The sequence below is a fragment of the Piliocolobus tephrosceles genome, chromosome 11, assembly GCF_002776525.5.
Source record: "Piliocolobus tephrosceles isolate RC106 chromosome 11, ASM277652v3, whole genome shotgun sequence".
NCBI classification, from domain to species: domain Eukaryota; kingdom Metazoa; phylum Chordata; class Mammalia; order Primates; family Cercopithecidae; genus Piliocolobus; species Piliocolobus tephrosceles.
Genome location: NC_045444.1, coordinates 94,093,406 through 94,104,054, shown reverse-complemented (window position 1 = coordinate 94,104,054; position 10,649 = coordinate 94,093,406). Strand labels below are relative to the sequence as shown.

At 50.5% G+C, this 10,649-nt stretch overlaps 1 protein-coding gene across 9 annotated transcripts in view; it reads left to right on the top strand.

Annotated features, from left to right (window-relative positions):
- Positions 1-8,778: 8,778 nt before the first annotated feature.
- Positions 8,779-10,649, top strand: part of METTL21A (methyltransferase like 21A) — a 43,297-nt gene continuing 41,426 nt past the window's right edge. For 4 of the 9 annotated variants that reach the window (XM_023219707.1, XM_023219654.1, XM_023219689.1 and 1 more), the window contains exons 1-2: positions 9,457-9,573; positions 10,428-10,599. In XM_023219707.1, coding sequence (XP_023075475.1) covers positions 10,453-10,599 — 147 coding nt within the window. In that variant the 5' untranslated portion in view covers positions 9,457-9,573; positions 10,428-10,452. Of the gene's footprint in view, positions 9,166-9,441; positions 9,777-9,923; positions 9,943-10,427; positions 10,600-10,649 lie in introns of those variants that run through there. The other 5 variants (XM_023219682.1, XM_023219725.2, XM_023219715.2 and 2 more) reach the window with 5 other exon arrangements.

Here is a 10,649-nt window from a genome sequence, read left to right as displayed (position 1 = left end):
CACGCCTGTAATCCCAGCACTGTGGGAGGCCGAGGCGGGTGGATCACCTGAGGTCAGGAATTTGAAACCAGCCTGACCAACTTGAAGAAACCCCTGTCTCTACTAAAAATACAAAATTAGCCAGGTGTAGTGGCGCATGCCTGTAATCCCAGCTGCCTCCGGAGGCTGAGGCAGGAGAATCACTTGAACTCAGGAGGTGGAGGTTGCTGTGAGCTGAGACGGCGCCATTGCACTCTAGCCTGGGCAACAAGAGCAAATCTCTGTCTCAAAAAAAAAAAATAGTAATAAAAATAAAAAAACAATAAACCAGGTGAAATTATCCCATACTCTCTTGGATTAATAATGGCTAAGTGCTATTGAGTAAGTAATAACTCCGTGCAGGTGTACACATGGTGATTGTATGTTTCAGTGCATTCACTACCACTTCCTAATACTCCAAAGATGTAGGCATTATTATTATTCAATTTTTTTTTTTTTTTTTTTTGAGAAGGAGTCTCCCTCTGTCACCAGGCTGGAGTGCAGTGGCAGGATCTTGGCTCACTGCAACCTCCGACTCCCTGGTTCAAGCGATTCTCCTGCCTCAGCCTCTCAAGTAGCTGGGATTACAGGCATGTGCCACCACACCCAGCTAATTTTTGTATTTTTAGTAGAGATGGGGTTTCATCATGTTGGCCAGGATGGTCTTGATCTCCTGACCTCGTGATCCGCCCACCTCGGCCTCCCAAAGTGCTGGGATTACAGGCGTGAGCCACTGTACCTGGCCCTATTATTCAATTTTTTACAGGAGTGAAGAAATTGATCTTTGCAGGATTTAAACTCAGTATGAGTCAATAAACCCGGCTCTCAACCACTATCCAATGCTTTTTTTTTTTTTTTTTTTTTTTTTTTTTTAAGGCTGTGTCTCACTTTGTCATCCAGGCTGGGACATCTCGGCTCACTGAGGTCTCCTCAACCTCCCAGGTTCAAGCGATCCTCCTGCTTCAGCCCCTCAAGTAGCTGGGACTATAGGTGCACACCATCACACCTGGCTAATTTTTGTATATTTTTGTAGAGACAGGGTTTTGCCTTGTTGCCCAGGTTGGTCTCGAACTCCTGGGCTCAAGCAATCCACCCCTCTTGGCCTTCCAAAGTGCTAGGATTACAGGCGAGAGCCACTGTGCCCAACCTATCCTATGCTTTTAAAACAAATCCCTAACAGTTTTTTATTTTATTTTATTTTATTTATTTTATTTAGAGATGGGGTCTTGCTATGTTGCCAGTCTGGACTCAAACTCCTTGGGCTCAAGTGATCCTCCCACCTCAGCCTCCTAAGTAGCTGGGACTGCAAGTGTGTGCCATCACACCCGGATCAAATTCAGAGTTTTGAAATAGAAATCTCATTACAATTTTATCCTCATTTGCTTGTCTTTGCTGTTTTGGTTTCTGACTATTGCGGGTTGAATTGTTCCTCCCTCTGCCCCGCTCCTCGAAAAGATACATTGAAGTCCTAAACTCCGTCTCTGTGACTGTGACCTTATTTGCAAATATGCACATTTGCAGATGTAATCAGGTAAAGATGAGTTCAAACAGGATTGCGGTAGATCCTAAATCCAGTGACTAGTGTTCTTCTAAGGAGAGGGAGAACTGGTGACACAGACACATAGGGATAGGACCGCCTTGTGAAGACGGAGGAAAATTGGGGTTAACGTGACATCAGCTAAGGAACACCTAGGGCCACCAGAAGCTGCAAGAGGCAAGGAAGGATTCTGTACTGGAACCTCTGGAGGGAGCACGGCCCTGCTGACACCTTGATCTTAGACTCCCAAAGCCTCTAGAACTGTGAGAGAATCATTTTTTTTTTTCCTAAGCCACCCAATTGGCGGTCCTTTTTATGGCAGCCATGGGAACAATACAATGACTTCCTAGGCTGCGGCCCCAGATGAACCTAGAGTCCAAGAGAGACCTTGACTTTTGTATCCCCAGGGAGATGGCAATCAAATGAACAGATGACCTGAGCACACTGAGCGCATAATTTAGTCTGGGTTCTTGAGTTATTTTGGTGGTTAGTTTTGGAGTGAGATCATTGTGAATCGTAAAAACCATAATAATGAGACTGCCTGAAAGTTTCTGGAACAAGGTAGAATATTAAAAAAAAAAAAAACACTTTTGAATCGAATGTAATGATGATGCCAATAGGTTTTTAGGGGAGGGTGGTAGAGTGATCATCTGCAAAGGCTGGGCACTGACCAATGGGATGGCAGCCGGGGCCTGGAGACGCTCCCGCCCCACATGGGAGGCAGCCCTTGGGCTGGCAGCAGAGTGGTGTAGTGCTTGTGGCTGCCCAATGTGTGGCTGTCCGGTGTGGCTGCCCAATGTGTGCTGATGCTGGCACATGGACGGGAGACTAGGTGGCCTGTCTGGAAATACTGGGGTTTGTTTCAGAGGAGGAAAGAAGGTTTCAGGGAGAAACAAGAAGACTGCTATACATTAAGTATCCTAAAGTTCAGACAGACCTGGGGTAGGAGCTTATGCCTGTAATCCCAGAATTTTGGGATGCCTCGGCAGGAGATCGCTTGAGGCTGCAATGAGCTCTGATCACACCACTGCATTCTAGCCTGAGTGACAGAGCGAGACCCTGTCTCTAAAAAAAAAAAAAAAAAAAAGTTCGCACATAACCTGAAAGATGGCAAATGATGCAAGTCCTTCAATGGGTCCTCAGTTCAGAGGCAGACCCCACAGCTTGGTGGAGGAAGAGCAGAGGGAAACCCTGGGCTTCTTCCCAGGGCACATCCCCCAGGGATGTGAAAATTCCCATGAGGGCAGAGCCATTTTGGCCACCTGGGATTATATAAGCATCAACCACCCAGAAGAAAAACATGGGCACTGGGCCAGGCGTAGTGACTCACATCTATAATCCCAGCACTTTAGGAGGTCGAGGCGGGTGGATCACCTGAGGTCAGGAGTTTGAGACCAGCCTGGCCAACATAGTGAAACCTGTCTCTACTAAAAATACAAAAAGGAGCTGGGCGTGGTGGTGGGTGCCTGTAATCCTAGTTACTTGGGAGAGTGAGGCAGGAGAATCGCTTGAACCTGGGAGGCGGAGGTTGCAGTGAGCTGAGATTGTGCCACTGTACACCAGCCTGGGCAACAAGAGCAAAACTCTGTCTCAAAAAAAAAAAAAAAAAAAAAAAGAGAAAAGAAAAATATGGGCACTGAACAGGAGGAAGGAGCTACACACATGTGACTCTCAGGTTACAAATCCTGTTTACCAGGAAAAAGCTGGTGCAACACCCAAGAATGAAGAAGTAAGTAACAGCAAGTATTTAGTAAATGCTTATAGTCCACTAGGCACTGCTCTAAGCACTGAGTATGTGTTAACTACCTTCTCCTCTCACAACAAGCCTGGGGGACACGGTAATATCTCCATTTTGCAGATGAGAAAGATGAGGCACAGAAATGCTAATTCATTGGTCAAGATGGTCCAGCTAGGAAAAGATACAGCCAGGAGTTACATCTAGTCCTTTGACTCCAGGCTGGTTTTCTTCATTCTTGTGCTATATACTGTGTTACTCTATGGTATGTGCTGCAGTGTTCAAGGAGTGTTTGCATACAGCATGAGTTAGGTATTATTACCAATTCCATTTTACAGTTGAGGAAATGGAGGCTCAAGGAGTTTTAGTGCCTTGCCCACGGTCGAATGGTTAGAGAATAGCAGATGTGGGACTCAAGTTCAAGTCCTGCAATCTCAACCTCCCCACTCCTTCCACTACACCGCTGTGACTGCTGACCAGAGGACTTGGCTTGTGCGGAGGTGGTACTCTTGAACATGTTGAATCTGAAATCACAGTAAAATGGTTAAGTAGGCAAAAGGGCAGGAAAAAAGAAAAGCAAGCCTTCTGAGAAGCTGCACTAGCCTAGGAGAAACCAAGAGGTTGAGTGGAAGTAGTGGGAAGGGGGAAAGGGGTAAGACTGGAAACTGGTGGCCCAATGTCATGGGAAGGAACCCCGCAGACAGAAGGGCCTCTTGGGTCTAGTGCCATAAAGAAGTCTGGGAGGTCCAAGACAGTGGCAAGACCTGGTGCTGGAGTAGCTCATCTCAGTAGGGCGCAGAGAGCAGAGACAGACTCCAGGCAGCTGACTGAGCAGTGCAAACCCAGAGGCAGTAAGCTTGGATCACTCTTCAAATCCTGACTGTGACGGAAGGAGCAAGACAGCATGGTGGAGAGAATGAAAAGAGTTCGAGTCTTCAGCTAACAGGGGACTCTCATACACATGTACAGGCAAAAAGGAGATGGTGGTGGGAACAAATTGAGGGGCAAACCTCCTCAGGACTGGAGAGGGGACAGAACACTCAGGGTCATTTGTGGTAGTGGTGGTGGTGGCAGGGGCAGGCAACGTCTGCCTTTTCATCCTGGGATGGACAGAAAGATGGAGCCAGAGATCATGCTTCCATTTTACAAACATGTATTGATGTTTGTGCTAGCTCACTTCACTTGCAGACAGCAAGTGTGGTGAGGGGACTGATGTCTTTGAAATACAAGCTATCTGTTAGGATCAGGTTGTTTGGCAAATAGGATGGAAGTCAGCCATTATCAAAGCAGGTCTGAGGAACTTATAGAATGTTTATATTCTGATTATATTACTTCCTAAAAACAAAAAACATCCTTTTCACTGGGACTCTGGTTGCATGTCATAGGCACTCCAGCCAGCTTAAACAAGAAAGGAAAATGTCTTGTCAGGTTAACCTGGGTTCCCGTGGGACCTGAGAGCCCAGGTGCAGTCAGCAAGGGCTCAGGACAAGAGAGGTATCGGGAAACTGGCAGCTGGCAGCTCAGCCCCAAGTTTCTGCTGGTGTCTGCTCTCTGTAGAATGGTTTCTTCACCTATACCGCACAGTGAAGACGGCCCATATAGGCATGGCTTTATATCTGTCCTTTGCTCAAGGGACCAGCCCAGACTGGATTGTTTTTCTTCTTCAGGAGACAAAAAAAAAAAAAAAAAAAAAAAAAAAAAAGGCTGCTCAAATGACAGCTTAAGCTAATTACAGAATTTAATGGCTCAAATAACTGAAAATTCCAGGACAGCTGGATCCAGGTGGTCACACATCATCAGGAGGCAGCCTCTCTCCCCACCAGCGCCTTCGCTGGCCACATTTGCTGCTAGTTTTGTTCTCTTGGGACCAGATGACCACTAGGACCTGTACATTTCTATCCTTCCCCAACAGGCTGGTTCTCTGAGTCTCAAGTCTCAGAATGGGCTCTGGTTAGGCCCAGCTTTGGTTACCTGTTCATGTCTCACCTACCTGTGGGCAGGTGGAAGGAATGTGTTCATATTGGCCAGGCCTGGGACATGTGCCTGATCAGGTAGTGAGGGCTGAGGATAGACCCAGTCCAAACACATCACAGTATAACAAATGCTCTGCAAAACGTGTTTGTTGGGCACAGTTCTAAGTAGATAAGTTAACTCATTTTAATCTCAGGTTATCTTTTTACTAATATAATAATATATTGTTGTTTACTAATATAATAATCATATTATCCCTATTTTATAGTTGGGGACATTGAGACACAGGTTAATGCATTTCACCCAAGCCCTCATAGCTAATAAATTGCAGAGCTGAGTTGATGCAGAACTTAACTCCAGACGCTGGGCTCCTGACCATCAGCAGAAGAGAACTGCTGCTACCAGGAAAATGAAAAATAGATGCTGGGCAGGCAGTAACAACAGATATCTGACAGCCACTCTGCATTCTCCTTCTGCAGAGAGAATTATGTACCCAGTGTGGGGTTGGGTATCCACCCTGGCCTAAAAAGGGAACACGCCTTGGGGGGACATAAGTTTCAAGCTGTGCCAAGGTAGTAGCAAGGTGGCTGCTTCTACTATGACCTCGGACATGGACTAGTTCCAGAAGATAGGAGGGACAAAGGCCTAAGTGTCCTTCTACAATTATTTTTGCAGTCAGGAGTCACAGAATTGGGAAAAGGCCATTTCAGTCATTCAGATAAAAGTAAAAATCACTTTTTTTTTTTTTTTTTTTTTTGAGTTAAAGTTTAACTCTTATTGCCCAGGCTGGACTGCAATGGCGTGATCTTGGCTCACCGCAACCTCTGCCTCCCGGGTTCAAGCGATTCTCCTGCCTCAGCCTCCTGAGTAGCCGGGATTACAGGCATGCGCCATCACACCCAACTAATTTTGTACTTTTAGTAGAGATGGGGTTTCTCCATGTTGGTGAGGCTGGTCTCGAACGCCTGACCTCAGGGGATCTGTCCGCCTAGGCCTCCTAAAGTGCTAGGATTACAGGTGTCAGCCACCTCGCCCAGCCAAAGCACTATTTTATATACTGTTACATTACGATTAAACTGCACTTTGGAATTACAAATAATGCAGAAAGTAAATCTATCTTTTTGCATATTCCCAACAAGACTGTCAGGAGAGGCCAGGCTCAGTGGCTCATGCCTGTAATCCCAGCACTTTGGGAGGCTGAGGCAGGAGGTGGGGGGAATCACTTGAGGCTAGGAGTTCAAGTCCAGCCTGGGCATCAATCATGTCAAGATTCTCTCTACACAAAAAATAAAATTAGCCAGGTGTGGTGGTGGACACCTGTAGTCCCAGCTACTTAAGAGGCTGAGGTGGGAGGATTGCCTGAACCCAGGAGGTCCAGGCTGCAGTGAGCCGTGATTGTACCACTGGACTTCAGCCTGGGTGACAGAGTGAGAAGACCCTGTGTCAAAAAATAAAAAAATAAAAAGACTGTCAGTGTTCTTTCTTTCTTTATTTTTTGTTAGACAGTGTCTTGCTGTGTTACCCAGGATAGAGTGCAGTGGTGTGACTTCAGGACTCACTGAAGCCTCCACCTCTGGGCTCACATGATCCTCCCACCTCAACCTCCCAAGTAGCTGGGACCACAGGTGTGCACCACCATGCTCAGCTATTTTTTTAAAAAATTTTTTAGACATGGGGTCTTACTATGTTGGCCAGGCTGGTCTTGAACTGGGCTCACATGATCCTCCCACCCTGGCTCCCAAAGAGTTAGGATTACAGATGTGAGGCACCACACTCGGCCGACTATTCTGAACAATACATAATTTGCCACACACTAACTTGTTTTTAGGATTAAAAATTTATTTTCAAATATTCACAGTGGACCACTGGCTTATTTTGATAAAAACAGAGCTCTGCTTAATGGCTACACTGCTATACAAGTTGCATAAGTTCCTCAATATTCCTGTTGGTGCTTCCTGAGCCATCTGATACAACTTAGAACATTGGGAGGACAAGACGGTAAATGACATCTTCCTAGAGATCCCGTAAGCAAATATAATGAGGCACATGTTCTATGTTAGAGCGCTGGAGAGGTGGGGAAGGTTTTGCTTTGTTTTTTGAGGTCATATGCATGATTTCGGCAGAAAGGATGCAGAATAGGAAGAAGAAACAGAAGCGGCCCAAGGTTCCAGGACAGGCTTCAGGGATGAGCAGCCTGGGGTCTAGGGAGGTTTAGTAATTTCCCAAAGTCATCCCACTTAAAGAGTCAGAGGAAGAATTTAAAGTTTCCATATTTGTCTGGCCCCAAAGCCCATACATATTCTTTCTTGTGCCCAATGCTGGTTCTCCCTGCAAAAAGGGGCAGAGAGAGAGAAAATAAGGGCAAGAAAGGGAGGTCTTAGATAAAGGGAAAGCTGAGAGGCAGAAACACCACCAAGCGCAGGAGGTAAGAGAGAAAGTAAATGCTAAGAGAGAAAGCGAGAGGACCAAAAAAGAAAACGAAAAAGGAGGTAAAGACCCTCACTGGTGGTCTTCCAAGTTCCCTTGTTACCCTCGAAAGCCGCAGGCCCCAGCCTTCCGATGGAAGATAAATCTGGAGGCCAGGGACGCCGCCTACAGGACGGAAGAGGCCAGGAGAGGGAGGTTCAGGCCCCCGCCGGGCTCCCACCGCGGGCAGCAGACACGGCCCCGGGGGAGCTCTTAAAAATATCTGCGCTCCGGGCGCTAGGGGTTGGGGAGGTGGCGGTGGCTCACGCCTGTAATCCCAGCACTTTGGGAGGCCGAGATGAGCGTATCACTGGAGGTCAGGAGTTTGAGGCCCGTCTGGGCAACATGGTGAAATCCCGTCTCTACTAAAAATACAAAAAAAGCCAATTAGCCGGCCGTGGTGGCGGGCGCCTGTAATCCCAGCTACTTCGGAGGCCGAGGCAGGAGAACTGCTTGAACCCGGGAGGTGGAGGATGCAGTGAGCCGAGATCGCGCCACTGCACTCCAGCCTGGGCGACAGAGCAAGACTCCGTCTCAAACAAACAAACAAAAATCCCACAAAAATTTCTGGTGTAGGCCTGTAATCCCAGCTACTCGGGACACTGAGGCAGGAGAATCGCTTGAACCCGGAAGGCGGAGAATACAGTGAGCCGAGATCGCGCCCTTGCACTCCAGCCCGGGCGTCAGAGACCCCGTCTCAAAAACAAAAAAACAAAAAATCAGCGCTCGGGGCCCCCTTCCATGGCCAGCTCTCCGGGCCGGGGCGGGGGTAAGGGAGTTTACCCCAGCTCGTTCTAATGTGCAGCCGCGCTGCGAGTGCAGCGGGCGACGCGGGCTAGGGGGCCCTGGAGGAAAAGGAAGCCTGCCTCGGGAGGATGCCGGCCCCCGCGCGGTCCCACTCAAGGGGACCCACTTCAGCCGCGCTCTCTGCCAGGGCCTGCGGCCGGGGTGCCAGGCCCTCGACACCTTCCACGTCCAGCGTGGGTCCTCCCGGGCAGGTGCGCCTGGGCATCAGGAGGAGGGAGACTGGGGCACTGGAGTCTGCAGCGCCGCCCGGGGCAGGGGCTGGGACCGAGCGCGCGCCCGCAGCTCCGCGCTCCCGACTGTAGCCGGAGCCCGCCGCGTCCCCCGACCCATTTAAAAAACTTAACACACGGGCGCCACGTGTTCACTTCCCCCACCGCGCTTTAGTTGAGAGGGGTTTTGTGACTTTTCCACTCGATTGCCGCCAAGCGGGCTATTACACCGCTTCGGACCCCACAGTGGAGACGCGGGGACCAGAGTGACCACGCATTCTTCGTAGGGAGCTTTCTTCATCACCAGCTAACCCGCCACCTTTAAAACTAAAAAACAGGCATAAGGCGCAAGCGAGAAAGTCAGAGGCAGAGAGCGGTGGAGCACATGCTAGAAACTGGGTAAGGAGTAGATTCAACACCAGGTGGGTGGCTTTTCCCTCCGGCTGGGAGAGCACGGGGCATCCCATGCTCTCCCTGCGCACCAGCGGCTGCTCGGCAACCCGGTCTCGCTCTCGCTCCTGCCCCCACAGCGCTTCCCTAGGCGGCCGGGGAAACGGATTAGGTCGTCCGTGTACTTGGGGATGCACGCGGGAAAACCCCGGTCTCCCCTCCCCGCAACGTCACTCCTCCTCCGCGCCACGGCCCGGCTCCGCCCTAGGCTCCAGGGCCACCTGCAGGGGGCGGGGTGCCGGGAGACCGGAAACGCGTGGCCCCGGGCCAGGGCCGCCCGCCTCCGCCTCCGCCTCACGGGCTCTTTAAGGCCGGCGGTTTCCGCAGCCAGCCCGGGGCGGGGAAAGCTGAGCGTGCGCCTCGGGGCCGCCTCCTGAGCTGTAAGTACCGGCGTGGCGACGCCTCCGTCCGGCCTGGGCGAGCCTTGGGCGCTCCGCCGGGCAGCTCACGGCGCCCCGCACGGGCGGGGGGTCCTGAGAGGCCCTGTGCCCCGCCTCGCCTGATCTCCCTCTCACCACTGGAGGGATGCCGCCGCTCCGGGGCCCGCGGGCAGGAAGGGCGCACTGGTTGGCCGGGGAGAGGGGTGAGTGGGGGGCAGCTCTAGGGGGACCTCGGGGAGGCCTCCGAGCCCCTGCTGTCCCCTTGAGCCACTCGGAGGCCCCCAGTGTCGCTCAAGTCCCGGGAGGACGGAACTGCGGCGACCGTATATTTCTGGTTTATCAAACCGCTAACACCCAGTTTAAGGGCAGGTTCGGTGCCATTGTTATCACTATTGAAGCAGCCGATGGAGGAGGGGAGGTGGGTGGCGAAACCGTAACAAAAGAACCCGGGCCGCCCGGCTGGCTGCAGCTGCAGTCCCGACTCCCGGGTCTGGATTGGAAGCGCTGCTTTCTCCGCTGCCCTGGGGCCCTGGGCGGTCACCGCCAGTTCCACCGCCTGTGCAGCTCTGAATTCACGGAGTGGTAGCAATGCAATGTGTAGGGCATTCTGCGGAAGTTGGAATGTTCTGGGCTTTTTTTTTTCCTTCCCCGAAGACATCCGTTGACACAAATTCCGAGCCAAATCTCACTCAGGTTCGGAAGAGCCATGCAAAAGAAATTGGACAAAGGCTTCCTTCACCTGTTTCTATTTTTTTCTTTTGAACTTGTAAAACAACCGTAAAAGCATTTGGGGTTAGTTAAGAAATAATGTATCTTTTGGCCAGAGTGTCACCCAGGATTCTTTTGCACGACAGGTCTGAGCAGAGGGGTGCAGGCGGGATGGCCCTGGTGCCCTATGAGGAGACCACGGAATTGGGGTTGCAGAAATTCCACAAGCCTCTTGCAACCTTTTCCTTTGCAAACCACACGATCCAGATCCGGCAGGACTGGAGACACCTGGGAGTCTCAGCGGTGGTTTGGGATGCGGTAAGTAAGCCCTGTGGGACCTCCGAAAACGTCCACACTTGCTTGTAAGA